Source organism: Anabas testudineus, chromosome 2, assembly GCF_900324465.2.
Source record: "Anabas testudineus chromosome 2, fAnaTes1.2, whole genome shotgun sequence".
NCBI lineage: Eukaryota > Metazoa > Chordata > Actinopteri > Anabantiformes > Anabantidae > Anabas > Anabas testudineus.
This window is the reverse complement of record NC_046611.1, coordinates 1,075,964-1,101,663: the sequence shown is the minus strand read 5'-3', so window position 1 is coordinate 1,101,663 and position 25,700 is coordinate 1,075,964. Positions and strand designations below refer to the sequence as shown.

Here is a 25,700-nt window from a genome sequence, read left to right as displayed (position 1 = left end):
CAAAACTGTGTCAGACAATCCAGATTTCAAATCTAAATTTCTCATCTTCTCAACATTTTTTTACCGATACAGTTTCAGATTTATCAGCTCTGGACTCTTATGAGACGAAGTGTGACGTCTTCATTGTTACTTATCAGTTTATCTAATAGCTCACACTGTTCTCTGTGCTTGAACATGAAGTAGTGACACAGCTGTGGTGTCTTAACTGGTGCCCAATCAAACCCTTTGTGTTTTATGAGATGCACAGGGATGTCAGTCAATAGCACTGTTAACCGAGTTACATCTAGGCAAAATGTACAATTGTACCACTGTGATCATTGTAAAATTATTTTAAGATCATTTTATTCAGTTTCCTCCAGAAACAGAAACATCATCTGCAGCAGAAATACACAGACTAAGTAGTCAGGCAATGTGGGAAAACAGCAACAGGCTCAGTTTTATTATTTGTTCAGAGAAAATTTGACGTGGATTTATGACGTTCGTCTAAATGATGTTCATGTTCAGCACAAAATGCAAAATCCATCGAGTCTCTATCCTAGTTTTTGTTAAATGAATCAGTAGAATGAGATTTTCTTCATATGTCATGTGTCAAACAAAGAGTTGAAATGATTTAAGGCTGATGAAATGTAACAACATGCAACAGGGAAAATGAAACACTGATAATGATCATGACGGCACATGTTGAGTAAAAGCCTGATTAAAACTGAACTTAAAACTAAAAAATCCCTTGACTGGTAAAAGTGTGTATGATGATGCTGAAACTGACGCCTACGTCTGACTGATGACATTTGATCAAAACAGGTTCCGAACACGTACCTGATGCTGCTTTCTGAGCCGTCATCAACTGTGAGACGGGACAACGAGCATTAAATGGGAAACAGATCAACGCTTCCTCATCATGATCCCAGTCACCTAGATACAGTTTCATGTCTGTGAATAATTGACAGGATATTTGTCGTTATTGTTACTGTAGGTGTGTACTCTCCTTTTTGATCCTGTGTTAATCACGGTGCACTTATCACCATGCACACTGGTGTATTCACACATTTTCTAAGAAAACATCACTTTCAAAAAGAGTTTTTATTCATACGAGTACTTTAAACTTTTACTTAAGTACAGCTATGATCTCCACAGTGTACAAATACTCTGTCGACCTGGAGCCTGAAACGTTCTGTGTCACGTTTAATTTGTCTGACGTTTTCACAGTTTAGAGAGTTACATAAAGAAAAATCCCTTTAACTTCCATTTGCTGCATGAGAACAGAAAAATGAAAAGTTCTGCTGTTTGGATTCAGGATCCCGATCCTCTGTGTGACGACTGCAATAAAAGTCCAGACAGGCAGTTTGCACGAGGCTGTAAAAGCGTGAGATGATGTTTCCTCTGCTGTGTGATCACTGTGTTGGGCAACAGGTGAATGTACGTCACTGCAGGTTGTAAAGAACAGGAAAGTGAAAGGGCAGCACAGGTTTTCACTGAATTTTCAAAGACATCAGCGTTCAGTAACGAGTGTGTGCATTAAATTAGAACAGATATGGGACGGGAGTGATGGCGTGTACCACCTGATGTCACAGCTGACGACAGCCCAACCAAAGCAAACAGTACAAACACAGTCTGCACCTGCAGCTGTTCCAAAGGTCACAAACGAGGATCAGGCCAGTTTGTCAGGTGTGTTGTGTTTCGTTTCAGATCGTTTCCATGTCAGAAATGTAAAGTTTTTATGAATAAAAAAGAGGCTGTAATGGATTCATCACAACTCGAATCATCTGATGAAGTTGTATATTTATACACGGTGGTGACCACCAGCTCGCTCAGCTTAATCATTTTATTACTTTCAAAGTGCACACAGCGGTGGAGGCTATAGTAGGCACGTCTTCAGATTCTTATGTGTGTGGAGAGTCCCCTGAATGAGCCAAACCAGTGTAAAGTGCTCACTTCCAATTTAACCTCCATGGAAAACAGCAGCTGCCGTGGAAACTGAAAGTTACAAAAAGCATCTGAAGTGTGGTAGCTGTGTCACATCGTGTAGAAAACAACAAGTCAGAAAAGTCTCACTCCGAAATGAGATTCTCATCATAGGTTAAAGAGACGTGTACTCAGAGAAGATCCACACGACAAAAGATAACAGTTAAACACTGGAAGTTACAGCATTTTCATTCCATTAGAAAACAACAACATACATCGTGAGTGAAATGGAATTACTTAAAAAACAAACAAAGAATAAACTACAATAAATTACTAAGAAATATTTGGTTAGAGCTTAAAACACATCTGAGATTATATCCAGAGCTCATTGTTAATACAACACAAATCTGAGAAAGGTCCAGTTGGAGGCAGCGTAACATCCGGGAGTTTGGTTCAGTCTGCTCCACCTTCCTGTCTCTGTCCGTCCGAGGGGGCGAAGTGCAAACATACGGGGATCAGTAAGATATTAATATTCTCAGTCCCAAATCTATGCTAGAGGAAAAAAACACAGCGGCCACGTTACCTGAAGTGAAAAATAAAACACTCTCTTTGTGTCAGCTTCACTTCTGTACAGTCTCTGTTAATACATCACAGTCCCACAGCGGTTCTTTACCAATGACCCGCTCGTCCAGGTGTTTTTGATCCTCATTCAGTCCTGGGTTCATCGGAGCAGCAGTAACAACACTACAGGCCTGAGGATCATCAGGGATCTATCAAATGCTTCACGTTGCACCTTCAAACATTCACCAGTCTGACCCTGTCTTGATCCAGGACTTTTTGTGAAGGTGGACCGTTTCAGAGCAGCGGCCTCTGGTCCAGCGGCAGACTGTCCACCAGGCACTTGAGCTGCTCCTCGCCGAGCTTGATCTTGTCCTCCAGTTTGCGCTGCTCGATGATGAGGGCCGACTTCATCTTGACAAAGTGCCGGTAGTCGTCCAAGCTCTCCGCGTCCAGGTGGGCCTCCATAATGACGGAGACGAGCCGCTCCCGACGGTCCAGGTTCTCTTTCAGCTCCTTGGCGTCTTCGTGTTGCCGCATCAGCAGCTTGCGTTTCTCCGTCAGGGTTTGCTGATGGAGGAGAGATACGGGTGATGATACTGTACTCAATGAGACTAATTCTGTGTTTCCCCCCCTGCCCACAGGTGACCAGGGAGGTTACCTTCTCCTCTGGCGGGGCTTCGTCCTCTAGGCTGTTGAGGGCGTTCTCCACCCTGGCGAGTCGACCCGACAGAGACAGTAGCAGGCTCACCACTTTGTCCAGGTCGCCCACGAACATGCGGAACTTGTCGAGCTGGTTGGGCTGACAGAGACGCTGCACGGTGGCCTCCACCTCCCGACCCAGGGCCTCGTTGTCCTCCACGTCCTCCTGCAGGCTCTGCCGCGCCTCCCGCAGCACCTCCAGCTTCCTGGCCAGGCTGGAGATCAGCTCTTGCTGGAGAAGATGAAAAAGAGACAAACAGATGAGAGTTTCTGCAGCAGGTCCAATGGAAAATGAGAAATTCTTTGTAGAGCTGCAGCTTTAATAATTTATCAGAACACTGAATTGCACCTTTTTACTGGCCAGGTCCACGTCCAGCTCGTCCTCTGACTCCTGCTCCTCCAGCTGCTCCTGCATGTCCTTCATCTTGATGAGGAGCTCGGCTTTGGGAGCCGACGTGTTGTAGTAGGAGGAGCTGGGGACCAGAGAAGCTGCAGCTGATCCAGATACGTCTTCACTCCTCCTGACACACACACACACACACAGATTTCAGGTTTCTGGTTTGTTCCTTCTCTCGTCCTACTTCTAACACCACATCTACTTTATTTATCACAAATTTTAACCTTTTTTTCCAAACAGATTTATCATCAGGTCACAGACGTTCAGCTACTACAAGAACCGCTTCAAATTCAAGTTTAAGTTGAAGTACTAAGTACATGTTAAAACTCCATTATGAAAGTTATTTCTCTGGGCATCAATCTGACGGAGTTACTGATTTGAAACACTGTTAAACTTGTAGCTGTGATAACATGATGGTTCCACATGTGCCTTATAAGAAGATGTGATGCAACACTCGACCACCAGAAGGCAAACTGACTTGAAAAAGAGTGATCACTGGCTGCTGGACTGATCAGATCTCTGCTGCCGTTTTATTAACAGTGAATCTGTTTAGATTTGTTGCCTCCTAGTTTCAGTGTGAATCCATAAAACAGAGCTGGACAAACACAACACTGTGTGTTTCTACCTAATGTCATTCTAATAATAAACCAAACACTAACTGTTTCCTTCTATGTTTCATAGTATTAAACTGAAATGATCAGTTTCCAAATGACAAATCTAGTTACAGCCCACGAGCCACTGTATTACTGTAACCCTAACACAAAATTATTACCCCCCCACTTTACTTTGTTATTACAGAAATATTAGCTCCCGTTATCTGGTCTAAGGACCGTTGTAAAGTTCACCTTTGACTTCATATAAAAGTAAATTGACCAACTTGCTTTTTTGTGGTTGTGAAGCTTCTCGACTCATCGTCTTGTGTGAAAAGTTTGACACAAATAAAACGTTCTTAAGTTACTGTAATAACATTTCTACAGTTCTTAACTTTAAATCCTATTCTTTTTATCACTTCCATTTGTTGATGTACTTTCCAATAAAGCTGATGCATCGTTTATTTGGGAATTTCTCACCTTTCTGAGCTCCTTGGTGATGACGTTGGCAGCCTGGACCCGGCTGAGGTCCTCCTGCGCTGGTGGGCTCCCTCCAGAATCTTTTCCTCTGGGGGGAAGAGTCCCTCCATCAGGTCCATAGTGGTTTTCCTGCCACTCTGGTCCAGGATGTCCACTAGAGACTTGTCTCTACCCATGATGTCCCTCGCCAGCTCCTCTCTCTTGGCATCCTCTTCTGAGTGCTGAGCCCCTGCAGGACCAGACTCTGGAACTGACTCCTGAGAAGGAACTGGTGCAGGAGCCTGACCCCTGTCTTGACGGGTGTAGGTGCTAAACAAGGAGGAGGCCGGGCACTCGGCAGCTCCCAGAGAGGTGATGTAAGGAGGCGGCCCCAAGAGGCTACCAGTCTCAGTATTTTGCTGCAGGTAGGCTCGTCCCTCCCAATGTGAGCTGGTCTCAGTGTGGACGATCCTGATGGGGACTTTCCTCACCACACTGTTCGCATCCATTACCTCAGGCGTCTTCCAGCCATTGTCAGACCTGAACAAAGTCCAAAATTAACTATTTATAATATAACATAAAAAGTTGGGGCAGCTTAATGTTTGTTAGTGAACAATTACTGCTTAATATGTGACTTTGGAGTCATTTTGGATAAACTCGTCCGATGTCTAGTTGTATTTTAGCCATTCTTTAAAACCTCTTCTTCCCAAACATTTGACATTTTAGCCGCCAACTGGTTTGTACATACTGACAATAAGCGGCTACTTCACCTGAGCTGTTCTTAACAGTCTGATCATCAATCATTTTTCCATTCTGCTCTATGTTCTGTTGTTTGTCTCTCTCTGAGATTTGTTCTTTGTTTTTCCTTGATTACCTTGAGCCGTAATTCAAAGCCTCTTCTACCAGAACAGACGGGTTAAAGCTTTACGTAACGAGGGGCTGTGAGGAGACCTGAAGCACTAAGCTGCTTACCTGAGCATTGAGTCATCCTGCACGGACACGGCTGGCGGTTTGTCCGTCAGTCTCAGAGGTGAAAAGTGAGGTGAAGGAGATCGGGTTTGATCCGAGGGAAGAGACAAAGCAGCTCTCTCCTGCTCGCTTTCTTCTACTCCTTTACTCGTGTCTGGTCCAGGAGTCCCCCTGAGGTGTGGGGAGCTGGCTCGGGTCTCAGAGGAGCCTTGGGCAGTAGCACGGTGGTGGGTGTCTGTGCTGGAGCTGGACACAGGATGGAGATGAGCCGTATCTGCCTTTGCACCAGTGAGGAATTCTTGGGAGGAATATGTAGTTTGTGGGCCTAAATGGGGCCTGGGTGGTGGCAGGAGGCCCGTGGTTTGTAGAGGCTGGGCTGGATGCTCAGAGCCAGGGTTGGGACTGAGGCTGAGGGGGCCGGAGGAGAGTGTGGTGTGGGAGGGATTGGTGTTGGGTTTGGTCTTGTGGTTAGGGAGGACCAGGTCCTCATTTCTGGGGACTGACAGAGCTGAGTGTGGGCTGTGGTCAAGCTGGTTTCCCTGGCTGAGCTCCACCTTCGCTCTAAGTCAAAGTAAAGACAAACTCCATCAGTACCTGAGGGAAACCGTTTCAGACAAAAGCATTAAATGTCCCACTGACAGAACTTTACATTCAAGCAACTGTAAGAAATGTTCAATATATCGACATATAGAAAGTTTATATGAAGTACAACATACTACAGGTTCTGAGGAGATGGAGATGGTCCATATGGACTGCGTGGCATTGGACATAAACTCATAAACTCAAACATAAAGACAAGAAGTGAACCACAGCTCGCTCTGTGTAGAACAATATGTGAGTAACTCTGGTTTTTATTCTGGAAATTCCACAAGTACAGTTTGTGTCTGATGGGCTGGATCTGACTGAAACATATTTCATACAGTAAGTGGCTAAAATGTGTTCAAGATCTTTCACAAAGTAAAAAAACTAATTATGTCTAAAGTTTTAGTCAGTATCAGGTTTCTGTTGAACTGAATAAACTGTCTCATAATAATGTACTGTTATGGGTTCATGTGTACACACGGCTGACTAGTTAATGGTGAACATAAAGCAAAACTGCCTATACGACCTTGGTGGACAGAATTTTATCTTGTTCAAACATCACCCACTAAAATTAAGTAGAACAACTTGTCTTAGTGTGGATGTTGCTGCTAAAGGGTGCTGATATTTTCCAACTATGCGCATAACTCATGAACAAAAGATTTACTACTTTGGATTTATTTCACCATTTAGACTCAAAACCGATCGTAGGAAAAAGATATGTTTTCTTTGTTGGTGTAGTTTACTAGAGGAGCACAGGAGATACTGTTCACCTCAACATGATCTCCAAGGACAGCAGATAAGTCTGGAAATAAATCTAGCAACAATGATCGTTGCCTCAGCTCAGAAACCTGAAGAGCTGTTGTGTCTCTGCCCCTAAAACTCACCACTCAAATACCTGTAAACATTCACCTGAAACACTTTTTGGCAGAGGTTTCAGAGCAATCGACAGGTGAGAGCACATACCCATTTCTTTGGACCGAGTCTGTTATTCTGAAGAATGTGCTTCTTACAAACTGATCTGTATTCTGACCTGGTGGTGTGAGTGCTCTGCTGGGCTTGAGGATCTGTCCATGATGAAGGAATATTCTACAAAAGAAAAGTTAAGGGTGAATGGAAATGACAGTTATGGCATTTTTTTAAAACATTCATGCTTGCATTGAGATCTCTTGTGGTCAGTCAGTTTTAGTATTTGTCTTTCAGGAGCAGAGGCAAAATCAGTGTGATGTAAATTCCTACTTTCATTGACAACAGTCCAACTGTTATGATGTGGCCTTATTTGTCTTTAAAAACCTAAATACTGGGTTACTGGGTGATCCCAACCTGCAACACTTCTCTACTCACTGAGAAATTTGTAAAGCCAGATAACCGTAGCTCACCTGTGTACAAAAGTCTGCAGAAGGTGAAGATCTGGATCTCTCGTGGATGCAGATGGCCTTCTCCTCTGTCTCTGTTTCCAAGATGTTCTCTGCAGAGTGATACCTCCCTTGCGTCTTGACCTCTGATGACTTCTTGTGTTTGTTCCATGTAGCCTGATACTCAGCAAAGGTCCCAAGCCTCTGCTGCTCTAATAAGACCTGCTTATGCCCAAGGCTGAGGGGGCTGGGGTCTGCAGTTGGACACGATTCCTCAGGCTCTTTAGTAGAAATTTGCTCTTTGGGTTTGTCTGTCTCAATGAGGTCTGTGTTTGAGTTTGTACCCTGATTGTGCTTCAGTACAGGTCTGGAAAATGCTGGTTTCCCCTCAAAGTACTTCTTCCGCTCTCCAAAAGACCCAGTTTGAGGCTCCCCCTCCACTCCGACTTTATCTATCTTATCAGGCTCTGAGAAGGAGTGAGTCCTCTTTGCCTGGGTGAAGCGCTTACGTCCTCTAATGCGCACGTTAGAGGTTTTAACTACCGACACCTCTGGTCCAAGGGGCTCTAGGTCTCGTCTCTGGAAGGAGGTGGCCTGCAGGACTCTGGCCTGTGCCTCTTTTAGATGGTCTTTATAGGTGTTAGAGAAGGAGACACCAAAAGCCTCTGAGGATTTCCACCCATCTCCCTCCTTATCCTTGGCCTCGGTATCACAAGTCAGGGTTGCAGCACTACGACTCTTTTGCAGCTGGGCTCGCTTCTGCTGGATCTCTTTACGAAGTGTGGTGGCATATCGGTCACTTCGCCGATTTGCTTTTCCACTGATGGTGGCCATGCTGTCACTGGTTTCAGTGGATGTAGCAGCTGATTGTCTTTCATTCAGACTCCTACTCTCCTGGGCAAGGGAGTGGAGAAGAGGGGTTTTCAGAGGGGATATTCTGTGGTCTTCTTGAGGCACCCATGGGTCTTGAGCCTTTGAAAGACTAACCTTGTGATCATTACTTTGATGTGTTGGGAAGTGTCTTTTCATATCATTTAAGAGTCCTTCATCTTTCTTTGCAGTGTTCTCTGAACTACAGCTTTGAACAGAAAGCTCAGATGCTTTGTGCTCATAGTGAAGACCATTCCCCAGATGGGTATGGCCATTACGCTCCTTATTTTCACTGTAGGGCATCTGAGACTGAGGCATGGAGTGCTTTCCCTTAACATTTGTCTTCAAGAAGCTAGGTAAGCCTGGTTGATTGCCATTTGTCCACCAGGTTTTCTCTGGTTCCCCCTTCCAGCCCTCTGCTTTGCCCTGCCTGGCCTGGAGCTCTGCAGTCTGAAGTGAATGCTTGCTTGCCAGACTGTAGTATCTGCTGTGCCCCCCACTCTCCAGGACTGGGTTTGTAGCAGAACCTGCCATGAACGCTGTGGAGTGGCGTATATGTTTGCGGCTGAAGGCATTTGAGGGCAGATCCTGGAGGCTGCGATAATAACTTTCTACAGTCTGAGTTTTGGTGGGAAGAACTGCCCTAGTCTGTACGTAGAAGGGTCCTTCATCACTGTATTGCCTCTGGTGGGCAGGTAGTTGGCTGTAATGAGACTGTCTGATGTCACTGCTAGACAACGAGAAGAGTTTGTGGGGGTGCAGTTGATTGTGGTTGTGGTCAGCTGCCGTGTTGGGATGGAGGAAGTCTTTGATGGGCAGAGGGTTGAAGCTCCGCCTGGCCTCTGAGGTTTTCTGATGGTGAGGTCTGAGGCTATTCTGGTTTTTGTTTTCTGTCTGTCTTTGGCTCTTTGTTGGACCACTAGGCCCTTCAGAGTAAGGGAACACCTTTGTGGCAGCAAAACTGTCACTGCGCAGAGGAGGAGGTGGGGGGGGAGGAGACTGGGCCTTTTTCTCTGGTACCTGCCACACTGGGCTAATACTAGGTCTCCCTGCAACAGAGACCCGACAGGCAGGCTGCTCCTCTGCCTGCGACCTCTCCCAGCCTCCATTTCCCAGCGTTGGCTGAAGGTACCGGGGTCGCTCGGCCTGTTGAGGCCCTTCACTTTGAAGGCCCTTAAAAAAAATGGTCTCAGTACTGGTACCTTTCCTTCCAGATGTGCTAGGTTCATGAACAGGAGCGCTGGAGCCACTAGAGACACAGCTGAACCCTGAGTCTCTTTTGCCTCCTGGTCCATGAATCGGCTCAGTGCTGCTGATATATTTTGTCGTGGAGAGACCACCTGATGGGTAGGAATGGGAGGGATGTTCCAGTCTCTCCATGTTGTTTGCTGAGCTGAACTGACTGGTTAGGTGAGCTTGGGTATCCTGGTCCTCATGAGTGGATGACTCTTTGGTCCTGAAAATGTCAGAAAAATATATAATGCCTGAATTTGATGAATTTTCGTTAATGGAAACATATTTTCTTTCTGGTTTAATGCAGATATAAACCAAGAGAGGACCTGAAAGGTTCACCTTGCTTCATATTTCTGTTTCCAGACTGTTGTAGGGGCAGCGTCTCTCCCGCTGGGCTCTGTCTCCTCTTCTGTCAGCTTGGAGGAGTGCCAGGACTGGGGCCGTGAGCTCGGATCATTTTTCCTGCAAAGAACAGAGTCAACAAAACCTCTTACACTATCACAAGGGAGTATTTGACCCTTTAGCATCTTTTAGTGTTTTCCAATGCAGGATTGCTATAACTTCACATATTTTGGCACTCCCATCATCCCCTAAGAGCCACTGTGATCCATCACTCAGGGATGTTACTTTCCACAATATTCATTCTAGCAGTTAAACAGGTGCAATCCTTCTCCAATGAAAACCTAAATTTATATTCCTGCTCGGTTTCAAAATATTTGAGAAATATTGGAGAGAAATGCCAATACGGTGTTTTAGTTTATCATGTCATGCATCATATTTGACTTTATCATTTTTGAGTTTTGTTGCATTTCAGATTTTATTTATATTAAATCTTGAAACAGGATTTTAATTTGAATCTGGTTTAGGGCTTAAATTAATTCATCAGATGTTTCATTCATACTGTCCATTTTAGTAAGAACCCTGGAAAGACAAACTGACAACAACACTGTATTTTCCACTATGCTCACACCACACTTGCACATACCCTTTGAAGTGGTTCTTCCTGGAAAGCATGTTCAAAAAAGAAAATAATGACACAACAGATCATACTACAGTAAATGAATATAGAATTTAACCAGAGACAAACATCATGACTACATTATAACAAAAGGAGGAAGTGACTGCATACAACAAAAACAGAAACATGCAAATAAACTAAAAGTTGGTTTGGACAACTAGCACCACACTGAGGAGAATTAACACTGAACACAAGGCACAAACTTGATGACCAGCGATCATGTTTATTCACCATGAACTAACAGCAAACACAATGAGGTCTGGCTGACTGATGGTACCTCATAGAGCTTCGTAAAATCTTGGTGAGAAAGCTCCGCGCCACGTGAACTTCTGTTTCTGATGGCATTGTGCGTGGCGATACAACATCAACCATTTTAGCCCTGATGTCGACAGTGAGTGAAGGAGGGAGGAGGAAGGATAAACAGAAGAGATGACAAAATAACAGCGTTCGACACATTTATGAGCAATAATTTGGAAAACGGACTCTGAGGAACCATGATACCTGTGAGGTTCTACTCCAATCCTACACTTCTAGTCTTTAACAACTCTGCTGGAAACCTCTTTCTCAGCCTTTTGAACGCACAACAGAGACCAGTCAGACTGAAATAAAGAGTAAACCTGTTGCTCTGGCACCAACTAGACCATTTAGAAGCAGGAGAAACCTCTCAACTGTGCTTTATCTAAGAAGGACTAATGCCTCATTAAGACATTCAGGAGTTTTAAACCCCAAATCATGGAGCACACTTTCATGTAGAATATCTGAAGTAACAGGCTGTTATCTAGTGTTTTGCTCAAAACCCACTTTTCCTTGGTTGCTGCAAGAAAGAAACTTATGACTCTTTTATTGTGAAGGGCTTTCACAATTAGAGACAAAGACGTATGGCCTAGTGAGATTTTAGAGAATAAAACTGCAGTCCAACACATGAGCTACATATGTTTGCAGATATGATGGAACAAGAAACAATGAGAAATCTAAAGCAGAAACTGAACAACACCGGAGTAATTGGATGTTTTGTGACTTAAAATAGCTTCTTCTGTTTTCCAAGGTTCACATGTCAGACTCAAGTGAAATCTCTCAGCCCAATGAGACATGAAACTTTAACCCTGTCTGGCCGTGATGAAGACGCTGCATTCTTTCAGCGCAGGAATGCAGGGAGGTATTTTCCTCCCTGCTACACTCTCGCCTTAAGTGGGACATCCCTGTTCTCCCAGGAGCCTGAGAGTCTCCCAGTGGCTGCACTGGAATAAATACGGTCACATGTCTCCTTTCTGGCTTTGTAACAATTCATCACCTGCCACCTGTGCCTGGTGGAGATATCTGGTACCAATCTTGTCAAGATGGAGTTTGGACTTTCCCCTCATTGGTTTGTTTGTGATGGTGAGAGGCTTTGTTCAAATTTCAAACAGCTAAAACAGCAGAAATGTCTCATTTTTAAAGTTGAGTCAGAAAGGTGATAACTCTAGAGACGACTGAGGTCATAGTGGGTGGGGCGTACTCGACTGCATTATATTAAAAGGTGGTTCTAATGTTTCTGGAATCCTATTTAAAATGAGGGCAGTCTGTGTATATAGAAATAAAAAACCAAATCTGATGCTGTGTTTGAGGTCATAAATGTAAGTTATAGTGCTCTGGCCTGTTGCCCATCCAGGGTGGTTTCCTTTCAGTCAGGTGAGTAATGAAACCACTCTGGATCATTCTGTATATCTGAGGTTTCCAAACCGACTTTTCTGAGACAAAAAGCCCAGTTGCTACTACTGAACCTCCAAACGTCCCACTTTTGTATCCAGTTATAAACCACAGTATCTAGACAGCTCTTACTCTCTGTTATAGATCAAACAAGCCCCCAAAAATCTGAAAACAGCAAACGAAAAGAAAATCGATCTTTCATAGAGTCAAACATCATAAACCATTAGAAGCTGTAAACCTCGCTCCTTCTCCTCACTGTGACGCACAAACTGAGCGCTGTGCTGCTTCCTAATAAGCTCCTGCACAATGAAAATGCTAATGTCCACTTTTTCCAAAGCGCTGAGGGGCTGTTGTCCAGGGACGCAGCTGGTCTGTCACAGGAGACGAGACGCCACCGTTCACTTCCAGGAAATATGAACTGTACTAAACTTGGTCAAGAAAAGAAAAAGCAGAAGACGCCTGAATCCGCTGGCTACTACAACACGTCCGTCATCATTGAGACTACCTGACACCCAGCTTCTCCATGTTCACCCACTGCAAACAAAATTAAAAACGTATTATCTCTGATAGCAAAGAATCTCACTAAGCAGCCTTCAGTCAAAGCTCTTACGGAGGTTTTAGTTTAAAATCTGCTGTGATGGTGACTTTTACTGCACTCTGCACATCTGGAAACTCATTGTACCAAAGCATTAACATGTTGGATGAAGTCCTAACCCTGTGTCAGTACAGCTTCAAACAGATGACAGCAGCAGCAGCAACAAAACACTGGAACTTACCAACTGTGTGTGAACGTGTCTCTGCTGGTTCAGAAAAATTCACTTCTGCACAGACGACTCCTTCAAAAATACTTGAGCAGTGAAGAGAAGACGAACTCTGACACCAGCGCTCCCACCGGTCTGACAAACATCTCCTCCGCGCACACACACACACACACACACACACACACACACACCCACACACACACACACACACATACACACACACACACACACACACACACACACACACACACTCCACCTTGTGCAGTGAGGAGATTTCCTCGGGGGATTATAAGGGGGGATTTGAGGCCGGGGGGAGGAGTTATTGTCCTGGTCGGCGTCCTTGCTGTAATCTAGTGTTTGGGCTTTAAGTGGCTGGAGCTGCAGAGCCGCTGGGGCTGCTGGGAAACATGTAAACACCACAACAGCTCAGAGTTTGCAGACACACAAAGGACTGGATGTTCCATATATATATATGTATATATATATATACATATATATATATATATATATATATATGTATATATGTATATATATATATATGTATATATAAATATATATATATATTCCAAACAAGGCAGGAACAGAGAATTGTTAATTCAACCTCTGGCGTTAGTTGTGGTCTGGCCACATTATTAATTTTATAGTATCTGACTACAAACTGATTTAAAGGTTATTTTTGAAACATCAACAAGTGATTTTCTTGGCCACCTGGAGTTAAAGGAAACAGACGGATGAAACCCGTAGAATCAACCTTTAAGGTAACAAACAACTGCTTATTACACATTTAGACAGTACAAAGCAGTGTCAGCATTTGGAGCGATGGTTGTGTTTGGTCTCCACCAGCTGCTGATTAAATATCTGCTCTTGAGCCTCTGAAACACAAAATGACCAAAAACTGACAGAATAACCCAAATGAAACACAACAGGACCAAACGTCCTTGAAACATACTCACAACAAACTCATAATGACCAGAGGGCTGGTGTTTCTGTTTGATAGTCTCTGTGTTTGGTTTAATCTCCACATTTTTCACTCGTTTTTCACTCGAAGTTTCTCTGTGAAATACTGGAAAAACAAGCGACTCGGAGGTTTCACATTTTCAACAGAGGCTCAGATTTTAACTGTTTACTTTGTCGTGCTGTCCGCCTGATATCTGATCCTAAATTCCACCACGAGTCAATATTTCACAACTCAGTTTTTGTTTGAGGACCTGCTCCTGTGTCCTTGTCAGGAATGTTTTGAGAGATACCAGCCAATGTGAGACTGCAGGGGAGGACGAGACAGATAGTGAGCGACTCCTCCGCTGAAGGGAGGAGAGAGAGGCTGCAACCTCTGCAAAACACACACCGAAGGGAAGTTAGTGTGCACGTTACGCAGACTGAGCCTCTCATCAAATTCATTCATCGATCCTAAATCACCTCCACACAACACGAAATTTGGTTCAGCTACTTTCCAAATGAGCATACAAGCTTCTTACGGTGGTGAAGGTAGGATCTGTACACACAACTACAGATAAGTATTTGATGCGATAAAATGACTTTTTCCTCACTAGAAACTGTGTTTTTTGGGTTTCAGTAAGATCTTTTCAATCTTACTTAAAGTGGAGTAAAAACCAGGTAAAAGTACTTCATGTTCTAATATACATGTAGTTAATGCAGAGAAACGTGTTCTGTGACTATTTACAAGCAGCTAATCCTCACATGGGTAAATATTTGGTATTTTTACATGAGAAGTGACTCCAGAGATTATCCAAACACACTATTGTGTTTATGAATTCAGAACTCACATATTTTATAAGATTCACCTGCAGTAATCTTCATTTGTAAAGTAACTAAACTGCTCAAATGAATGTAGCGGAGTAAAAAGTACAAATCATGTAATTGGTAATAATGAAGCATAGACAGAAAATACTAACGTACCTTTTTACTGGAGAACAGGTTTTTCCTGTTTTTTAAGGATTAACTGAAACTCCCTTTTGACATGAACAAACCACCCATGGTGAACAGAGGTGATGTACACTAAATGTGTGACGAGTCATTAGGCTGATTTGTTAACTCTGGTGGATGTTTACCCTTCAGCAGTCGTTATCTCTCCTACGTCACCACATTTTCCTTTCCTAACATCGTCTATCAGTCTGTCACCCCCCGGCCTTTTCATTCTCAGCTCTATCAGCTCGGCGGTGACACATGTTGCTGATTCACCAGCTTGTCGAGCAGCAGCAGCAGCAGCAGCCGTCTGTCTGTGGGGCCGATGTAGCCCCGCTGAGCCCTAAACGTTCTGACACAATAGAAAGTGCCAGCATCATCACAGCTGGGCTTATCGGTGTGTCACTGCTGCACCGGCACCAGAAAACACAAAGAGACAAAACAGAGAGCACACCTGAAGCTGCCAAACAGCTGGACCAACGACAGAGACTCAGCTGAACACACTGCACAGTATCTGTGTATCTGTGTATCTGTGTATCTGTGTACCTGTGTACTGTATTTCTGTATCTGTGTATCTGTGTATCTGTGTATCTGTGTACCTGTGTACTGTACTTGTGTATCTGTGTATCTCTGTATCTGTGTATCTGTGTATCTCTGTATCTGTGTATCTGTGTATCTGTGTATCTCTGTATCTGTGTATCTGTGTATCTGTGTATCTCTGTATCTGTGTATCTCTGTACCTGTGTACTGTATATGTGTATCTGTGTATCTGTGTATCTGTGTATCTGTGTATCTGTGTATCTCTGTATCTGTGTATCTGTGTATCTGTGTATCTCTGTATCTGTGTATCTCTGTACCTGTGTACTGTATATGTGTATCTGTGTATCTCTGTATCTCTGTATCTGTGTATCTGTGTATCTGTGTATCTGTGTATCTGTGTATCTGTGTATCTGTGTATCTCTGTACCTGTGTACTGTATATGTGTATCTGTGTATCTGTGTATCTCTGTATCTGTGTATCTCTGTACCTGTGTACTGTATATGTGTATCTGTGTATCTCTGTATCTCTGTATCTGTGTATCTGTGTATCTGTGTATCTCTGTACCTGTGTACTGTATCTGTGTATCTGTGTATCTGTGTATCTGTGTATCTGTGTATCTCTGTATCTGTGTATCTCTGTACCTGTGTACTGTATATGTGTATCTGTGTATCTCTGTACCTGTGTACTGTATATGTGTATCTGTGTATCTGTTTATCTGTGTATCTGTGTATCTGTGTATCTGTGTATCTGTGTATCTCTGTACCTGTGTACTGTATCTGTGTATCTGTGTATCTGTGTATCTGTGTATCTGTGTATCTCTGTACCTGTGTACTGTATCTGTGTATCTGTGTATCTGTGTATCTGTGTATCTCTGTATCTCTGTACCTGTGTATTGTATCTGTGTATCTGTGTATCTGTGTATCTGTGTATCTGTGTATCTCTGTATCTCTGTACCTGTGTATTGTATCTCTGTATCTCTGTATCTGTGTATCTGTGTATCTCTGTATCTGTGTATCTGTGTATCTGTGTATTGTATCTGTGTATCTGTGTATCTGTGTATCTGTGTATCTGTGTATCTCTGTATCTCTGTACACTTTAACAGTCAGAGAAGCTTTTGTTTGTACCAATTAGAAAAGTGGGAAACGTATGAACAGATTATATTAAACACTAATGAACATTTCTGAAAAACAACTTGTTTCTCTTCTTTTTTCCAGGACAAATGACACAGTACTCAGGTTAAAGTACAAATAAAACAGTATAATAAATACAAGTACACAAGGTATCTACGTATGTTAGTATAATCAGGGAAATGAACCAGAATTATTAAAAGAAGATGTCCTAAAAGCTTTTTATCTGATCTAATTTGATTATCTGGAAACTTTAGCAGCTTCACTTTAGCTGTTTTTAAAGTTTTAATTTTATTTAAAGTAACAATGAAACGTTAAATGACTGATCAGTTAGTTGTTGCTGCTGGTCTTGATCCATTTAATCTGATGATCAAACAGCATTTTGTGTTTTTAATCTGATTCTGCAAAGTAAGTGAAACGGCACACAGCAGCAGTAAATGTACTGTTAGCTGCCATTTAGGACAATATGACCTCACTAACTTTAAAGAAAACTGAATAAATACCTGGAGGGAGCAAATCTACAGCTGATCCTCAGCTGAGACGGAGCCAGTTTCTCTGATACATTCCCTGTTTCCTGATCTACTGTCACTACTCGGGAACCAAATGACTGAAATAAAAAGCAGCAGACGATCTGCTCCTGGGGTGAAGAATCTTCTCTTTAGCCTCTAATGACCCGACATGTCCGGAGAGAGAAAGAAAACCAGACCCTGCAGCCAAAGCCCCTGAAAACAATGGGCTCTGCTGATACTGCCGATCCCACTAAGCAGTGTCAACTCACCTAGGCAACACGGACCGTACCACTGCAGCAAACGGGGGAGTAACAGCGGGGCTGAAGCAGCTCTGAGGGCGGCTCAACCACCTGTCAGAGCGAGAGTTTGAAGCCCCCTCCTCTGCTCGATAGGGGCCCAGCTCTGTGAACCTGCTCCGATCGCAGGAGCAGGTGGCTCAGAGCCACCGTGGACCCTCCTCTGCCTCCTGTTGGCCTGAGCCGCTCTGTAAAGCTGAGCCCACGTCTGTGGCTTTGCAACTTGTAATTGGATTCAAGCTTTAAGACTCTGTTGCCCTTTGCCAGTAAACAGAGGAGAGTATGAACCTGACATCAGTCACACAGGCAGCAGAGAGCGTTAACGAGTATTTTATTAAGTGTGTTGTATGAGTTTCGACAGTCACGACTGTGACTGTGGATGAAAAGATCTGCTGCTTCAACCCAGAGCTGACAAACGTTTGACCCTCATCTGCACTAAAGTCACCATTTAGGGTTAAAAGACGAGAACATAACAGGCAGGTTACGATTAGACTGATAATGAGAGTAATTAACTGTGTGAAAGTAAAAATACAAAACGATTCAGTGAACACACGGAACGTGTTTGTGGACGTCTCATTTCTGTTTCTGTCTCACAGCACTTTATACTGAATCATTAAGGCAACGAGCAGCAGCTGTGGAACTTACTGTGTTTTTATCATTTATGGAATTAAACAGAAATGCTAAAATCATACAGGTTGTCATTAGAAATAGTGACAACATCAAGCTGCACGAGGGAGAAATGCAGAAACGACTGTAGGAGAGAAGTTTAAATGTCAAATGTAAAACTGAGGCGTCCTCCGGTCTGTCCACAGACACAGATTCATGTCTGACTGTTCCATAATATCTGCTGCTGAATCACAACACAAGCAGCTGCCTCATTATTTATTTACAATGATAATCTGACTATCGTACAAAAGCATGTACACAAATTTAAAGCTTTTGAATGTCTTTATAGTAACATAACAAGTATAGATACAAATATAAAGTCTGCTCAGCCGATCCCGCTAATTATCATTTACAGACCCCCAGGGCCCTACTCTGAATTTCTTTGTGAATTTGCAGATTTCCTTTCTAACCTAGTTGTTTCTGTAGACAAAGCGTTAATTGCTGGAAATTTTAATATTCACTTTGAGAATCCAGAAGACCCTCTGAGAACAGCATTTATGTCCATATTGGACTCGGTAGGAGTAGATCAGTGTGTAGTAGGACCCACTCATAAAGCGGGTCACACCTTAGATTTAATAATATCATTCGGTTTAAGTATAAGAAATTTACTTACGCTCCCACTGTCTGAAGTTATCTCAGACCACTATCTTGTTTCAACTACAGTGTGTCATATTAATAATGTATACTCAGCGCCGCGCTATCGCATTAAACGTACATTTACATCAACTACCGCACAGAGCTTTATTAGTAATCTTCCAGAGTTATCAACTTTGATTGGATCACCGTCTGACACCACAGAACTAGACCAGGCGACTGAATATCTCGAGTCGTCATTACGTTATACCTTAGATAAAGTAGCTCCAGTTAAAAGAAAAGTCATCAGAGATAAGAAACTTGCTCCTTGGTATAACGATGACACGCGCGTCTTAAAACAGACTACTCGAAAGTTAGAACGTAAATGGCACCAAACTAAATTGTTAGTATTTCGGATAACATGGAAGGAGAGCATCCTGAACTATAAAAAAGCTCTTAGTGCAGCTAGATCAACGTATCTCTCCACTCTCATAGAAAACAACAAAAACAACCCTAGATTTTTATTTAATACAGTAGCCAAATTAACTAGAAAGAAAACTACTGCAGATATCTCCACAACAACGTTGTGCAGTAGTGAGAACTTCATGAACTTTTTCAATAACAAAATTGTAAATATAAGGCAGAAAATTCAAGCTTTAAAACCAGACAATTTAGTTGATGCAGGTGACGAGCTAACCTCAGCAGATCAGTACCTAGATTACTTTACTCCCCTTGAAGAGAATGAACTAATTTCACTAATCTCTTCTGCAAAATCTTCAACCTGTACATTCGACCCTATACCGACACACTTTCTAAAACAGATAGTGCCAGAAATAATAGAACCCCTGCTGACAATCATAAATTCCTCACTCAGCTGTGGGTATGTCCCAAAGTGTTTTAAATTAGCAGTTATTAAACCGCTAATCAAGAAACCTGATCTCGACCCGTGTCAGCTGTCCAATTACAGGCCGATATCAAACCTCCCCTTTATCTCTAAGATTCTCGAAAAGATAGTAGCTGGGCAGCTATCCTCGTATCTTCATAGAAATAACATACACAAACTCTATCAGTCAGGATTTAGGCCTCATCACAGCACAGAGACGGCACTTGTTAAAGTAGTAAATGACCTCCTATTGGCCTCTGATCAGGGTAGTGTCTCTATGCTTGTGCTACTCGACCTCAGTGCAGCTTTTGACACCATTGACCATAGTATTCTCCTTCACAGACTAGAAAATGTTGTTGGAATTAAGGGAACGGCCCTCTCCTGGCTTAGGTCCTATTTGACTGATCGTTATCAGTATGTAGATCTAAATGGCGATTACTCCACATGCTCTCCAGTGGAGTTTGATGTTCCACAGGGTTCAGTTTTAGGCCCACTGCTTTTTTTCCTCTACATGCTTCCTCTGGGCTACATTATCCGTAAACATGGTATTAACTTTCATTGTTATGCTGACGACACACAGTTATATGTTTCATCAAAACCAGATGAGATAAAACAGCTTAATAAAGTTGAGCAATGTGTAAAGGATATAAGAGACTGGATGCTAATTAACTTCCTTCTGCTAAATCCTGATAAGACAGAAGTACTAGTTATAGGATCATCTGCAGCTAGAAGCAAGATGTTAGATCACACCATAACTCTAGATGGCCTTTCTGTTCCATCTAGTGCAACAGTAAAAGACCTTGGTGTGATTCTAGATTCCAGTCTTTCATTTGAAGCTCATGTAGATAATATCACCAGGACAGCTTTCTTTCACCTCAGAAATATTGCCAAGATAAGGAATATTTTGTCACTAAATGATGCAGAAAAATGAGTCCATGCTTTCATCACCTCTAGGTTGGACTACTGTAATGCCTTACTGTCTGGCTGTTCAACCAGGTGCATAAACAAGCTTCAGTTAGTTCAGAATGCAGCAGCGAGAGTCCTCACTAGAACCAGAAGATACGAGCACATCACGCCTATCTTATCTACACTTCATTGGCTCCCCGTGAAATTTCGCATTGATTTTAAAATACTACTTTGCACATTTAAAGCATTAAATGGTCTTGCTCCGCAGTATCTAAGTGAACTGCTAGTGTCTTATGATCCACCACGCCTACTTCGATCAAAGGATGCTGGCTACCTGTCAGTACCTCGTATCCTAAAAACTACAGCTGGGGGCAGAGCTTTTTCTTACAAAGCCCCAAAGTTATGGAATAGCCTTCCAAATAGCGTTCAGGACTCAGACACAGTCTCAGTGTTTAAGTCTAGGCTGAAAACCTATTTACTTAGTCAAGCATTTGAGTAAATAGATCTGGGAAGGACTCATGGACGTAGAGCATTATGGTGAACTGGTATGTTTAGATGCTGTCTTCCCAACTCTCACTGATCACTCAGGTTTGTTGATGGTGAAGTGTTCGGTTGCTCTACATCCCAGTGCGCCCTCATCTCTGTGTTTTCTTCTGAACCCACCCTTTTAGTTAGGCTGTCATAATTAGTCCTGCCAGAGTCCCTGCTGCACTATACTAAATATACATTCACCTCAAACTTTATCTGACTCTCTCTTGTCCCTCTTCCTGTCTCTCTGTCGAGCTACACGTCGTTCCACCCTTTGCCCTCTGGACCTGTCTGACTCGTCCTGATGCCCAACTTCTGGCTGGAGATCTCGTCGCCTGAAACCACTGTTTGCCCTATGGGATGTGTTTGGAGACTGGATTGGTCACAAGCTACTATGATGTCGGTCCTGGCCTCGGCGGACGTCGGCAGCTGTTTCTTGGAGGTCTCGACTCAACGCTCGATAGTCAAGGAATGGAACAAGTCTGCCTGCAATTAACTAACTGGACTCCACATTAACTTAAAAGACATTAACTGTTATACTGGACTGCTGCCTACACAGCATGTAATCACCCATATGAGGATGGGTTCCCTGTTGAGTCTGGTTCCTCTCAAGGTTTCTTCCTGTTGCCTTCTCAGGGAGTTTTTCCTTGCCACCGTCGCCCTCTGCTTGTGTAAAGCTGCTTTGTGACAATGTCAATTGTAAAAAGCGCTCTACAAATAAAATTTAATTGAATTGAATTATCTCGACCCAGCAGAGAATTCATGGATTCATGGAGTGAGGGTTATTAAAACAGGGGACTCGACTATTCGGAATGAGGTAATCAGTGCCAAGTTTGGACGCTGTTGCTGTTGCTGTTCGGTTCGGCGTCAGACCAGCGGACAGAGAGTCTCCTCTCTGTAGAAGCTCTGAAATTACAGCGTTGGACGGAGCTCGACTGGCTTCACAATAGTTGTTTTTGTTTCAGCGAGAGGCCTGGGTGACGTCTGCCTCAGTTAAAAGCTCCCAGTCAAACTAATTAGTGGCTTGTTGAAGAAACAGGAGTCTTTTTAGCACAAAGTGAGACATGTTAGTTCTTCCCAAATTTCGTCTGCACAGATTCTCTTGTTGCTGAGCTGTGTCTACGTTCAGTTATGGTGACCTTTGACCTCTTAATGAGCAGGTGCCTGGTTGTACCAGCAACGACAAATAAACTGACAACATCCAACTATGTTCCTCACAGGAGACCGGAGTTTGAGTCCAGTATGAAACAACCAGTCACATGAGGACCCTGTGTTTATTCAGCTGGGAATTAGTCAAACTGAACTACTTCAGTGTGTTTCACTGTTCCAGGCAGAACCGAGTGTTATACCCGCCGCCATGTCGCCATGTCTGATGCCAGTAGGTGTGCAACTTCAGCAAACACCTGTCTCTGTACATGGGCGGGGCTCTTATAGGACAGGTTGGAGAACTTCTGAATCCTCAGTAATGATTCTGTGGACAAGTGTCACTAAAGTAGCAGAAGTTGACAGATCAGTAAAACCGGCTCCACTCAAACTATCAGATTAGATATCAGATGATTCAGCTGCTCGAGCTTTAATTAGAAGCTTCTTATGTTCAGTATCGTCTGAACTTCTAGGAAGAAACGGAAAAAGACCTAAAAACCAGTGTGTGCTGCCGTTTTTACCTTCGGACCACCAGGGTCAGGGCGTTGTGGGAGCTCTTCACCAGGCAGATGGCCTCCTGACGGGATCCAGTGACGGGAACCATGTTCACACTCACCATCTCATCACCGGGCTGGAGCTGGACGGCTGCTGCTGCGCTGCCTTCCTCCACCTGAACACACACACACACACACACAAAGGTGGCGATGGAGGTGAAGCTCCTGCCTGGAGCTCGTAGGTCGAGGTCATTATGGTTTTATTTTGACATATTTCTGTATTAACTGTGGATCCTCGCTTCTATTTCCCCATATTAGAGGAATGAAGTGGACCTCTACGACTGCCTGGAACTACAAATCTGGACTGTGCGCCTGGAGCCATCCTCTGGACAAACTCTGCCTAGTTGTAAAGATGACATTTATCCAACATGCACGGTTGTTTTGTCTGCTGCGTGATAAGAGCTCCACCTCAGGAGGTGCTGACTCTGCTCTGGACCTCTTGTTATTATCTCAGGTCTCTTTAGCCAATAATAAGCATGTGTCTGGTGACAGAAAGAAAACTAGAAACAGACCCTGAAACGACACAACAACCTGTCCCACCTCTGGACATCACTCAGGTGGATGTTTCCCTCCTCCACCTCATCCACCTGTGCTGACCAGTAACCTGAGCGCTCTGATTAAAAATGTAATGCTGCAGCACCTGTAACCTGAGGTGGAGCCCTGCCCCAGACTGCAGTCCTGGGAGCTGCTGGAGTCCTGGAGCGTGTCACCTAACACCCGACAGCTGCTCTGTACACGCTGATAATCCTGCAGCTTCAGTCTAGAGTTAAACTGCGGCTGATGAATCCGTCAGTGATGCGTCACCTTCGTGATGAGCAGCGGCTCTCTGTGCTCGGTGCCTCCTCTCAGGGTGAAGCCCCATGGTGCTTTACCTCGGAGAAGCACCTCCACCAGCTCTTCATCCTCCTCCTCTCTGCCTCTCCACTGGTCCACCCCCCTCCACCGCTCAGGTCGTCTGTGGTCCACGGCGTCCATGGTGCCTCTGGTTCTGGAGGCTCCATCAACACCTGAAAGATCAATGATGGTCCCATGATAAATGACATAATGATTTGTTTTTAAATGTGAAACATGTCTGAGTAAGTACAGGTACTAAACAAATGTCCTCTCACTCCTCCACAGTTGTGATTATGATCCTTACCTCACTCTGTTGGTGGCTCTGACTGATTCATCCTAAACAAACGTTGAAGGACCGACCTCCACCGCTCCTCGTCCAGCTCCTCCCGTCTCTGACACCTCCACCTGTCGCCTCTTCACCTCCGCGTCACCACGCCCCCTAGCGGCGACGTGCAGCGTGTCTGTTGCCTTCAGGTGCTTCATGTAAACGTCGGAATGTTTGAGACAACAGCGCATCGCTCACTGCTGCATCAGTGTCAACTTCTGGACTCATGTAGTCTAATTACAGTCTAATCATGAACATAAGAAACATATCTGATCAACTCAAACGTTTTTAACACAGATGGAAGATAAAACCAGCAGCGGAGATTGATTGAATGTTGAGTGGATGGGTGATGAGTCCTAAACCCGACGTTGGATTAACAAAGTCTGGATTAGTTAGTTTCCAATCTGTGAAATCTTTATATTGTTGGTGAAACCAGACAAGATTTTTCCACTTCCTAAATCTGAAACTTTAGTTTAAACCATCTCTGATCATCTGAATTGTCTAAACGTTTGATCCTGACTGACTCAGACCGACATAGACGTGAACAGTACTCAATTATCAGACCTCATCAGATCAGTGGTTCAGTCAGTTTCATCTGTGTTTGACTCACTATCACACAGATGAAGGTTGGATCCTTTCTACAAGCTTTTACTACTTCCTCTGATCTGTTCTTCTCCTAAATTTAAGGTTCCTCGTGATCAAACTGCAACTTTATGAAGTGTGTTCAAGCAGCTTGAGCCTCTGGGAAAGAAACAAATATGAATTCTTTTCTTTGAGAAGTTCAGCATTAGATATCTCCTCCAGGACTGAACAAACGAACTCTCTGAGCTTTCGTTCTTCCTTTTCTTCACTTGTTTCTCTGAGGCTTCACTACACGGACTTATTGTTAGTAACTGTTTTATTCTTCTTTGTGTTCATTCAAGAAAAAAACATTCACACATAGTTTAAGTGACAAAGTTTCCAGAAAATGTATTTCTAGCTTTAATAAACTGTTGTTGCTATGTTAATCAGATGTGTACAAGATGAAACATAAACCTTTTATGTTTTTACTCATGAGGTAGATGTTGGCTTGCTTAGAGGCAAAATTAGCAAGGTTTCTTGATTGTATGTAAATGCACATTCAAAGTTTGTCTCTCTTCATCAGCTCAGCAAGTATAAGAGAGAGAGAGAGAGAGAATGAAAAGAAACTGAGAACAAACCATGAATCAGACAAGTGAAACACCATCTTCTGATTGTTTCACAGTGATTAAAAAAGAAAAGGGAATGACGAGCCACCTCTTGGAGCCATGAGCTCGGACTCCCATCCAAGAGTCATTGCTGTTCTGTTCTCTCTCCTGTTTCCACTCACCCCAACCGGTCGAGGCAGATGGCCGCCCACCCTGAGCCTGGTTCTGCTGGAGGTTTCTTCCTCTAAAGGGAGTTTTTCCTCTCCACTGTCTCCTGGTGCTGCTCAGTGGAGTTGAGTTTTCTAGATAATTCTGTATACAGTTATATTGTGTAAGGTCTTAAACCTTAAAAACTGTAAAAAGCCTTCAGATGACTTCTGTTGGGATTTGACACTATACAAATAAAACTGAAATAAAAAAAAAAAGCTTTTTTGCTTGCTTTCTAAGCACGAATACTTTTGTTCCAACTTTTAAAAATCTGTCACCACCATAAATTGCAGGTTACGTGATGCTCTAAGTTGCTGTCGTTTGATTATGATGCTGTTTATATTTGACACTTATCTAATTAGAATACTTTTGGCTTACATTATTAATCAAGCCTCGTAAGCATTAGCTAGCTAAACTGGATAGTTGCCAGACAACAACTTT

The 25,700-nt window shown here is 43.4% G+C and overlaps 1 protein-coding gene across 3 annotated transcripts; it reads right to left on the bottom strand.

Annotated features, from left to right (window-relative positions):
• Positions 1 to 1,101: 1,101 nt before the first annotated feature.
• shroom2b (shroom family member 2b) lies at positions 1,102 to 15,583 on the bottom strand. Of its 3 annotated transcripts, XM_026362543.1 has the most exons (10): positions 10,910 to 11,145; positions 10,600 to 10,617; positions 9,954 to 10,076; positions 7,536 to 9,837; positions 7,190 to 7,245; positions 5,581 to 6,138; positions 4,630 to 5,148; positions 3,512 to 3,683; positions 3,122 to 3,394; positions 1,102 to 3,030 (listed from the first exon to the last, which is right to left on the bottom strand). In XM_026362543.1, exons 1-10 carry the CDS (start codon positions 11,086 to 11,088, stop codon positions 2,758 to 2,760), a joined length of 4,473 nt encoding a protein of 1,490 aa, XP_026218328.1. In that variant the 5' UTR covers positions 11,089 to 11,145; the 3' UTR covers positions 1,102 to 2,757. The 3 variants fall into 3 exon arrangements, with proteins under 3 accessions (XP_026218328.1, XP_026218327.1, XP_026218325.1); XM_026362542.1 differs by lacking the exons at positions 10,600 to 10,617; positions 10,910 to 11,145 and adding an exon at positions 14,997 to 15,583; XM_026362540.1 differs by lacking the exons at positions 10,600 to 10,617; positions 10,910 to 11,145 and adding an exon at positions 13,095 to 13,251.
• Between the last annotated feature and the right edge of the window lie 10,117 nt (positions 15,584 to 25,700).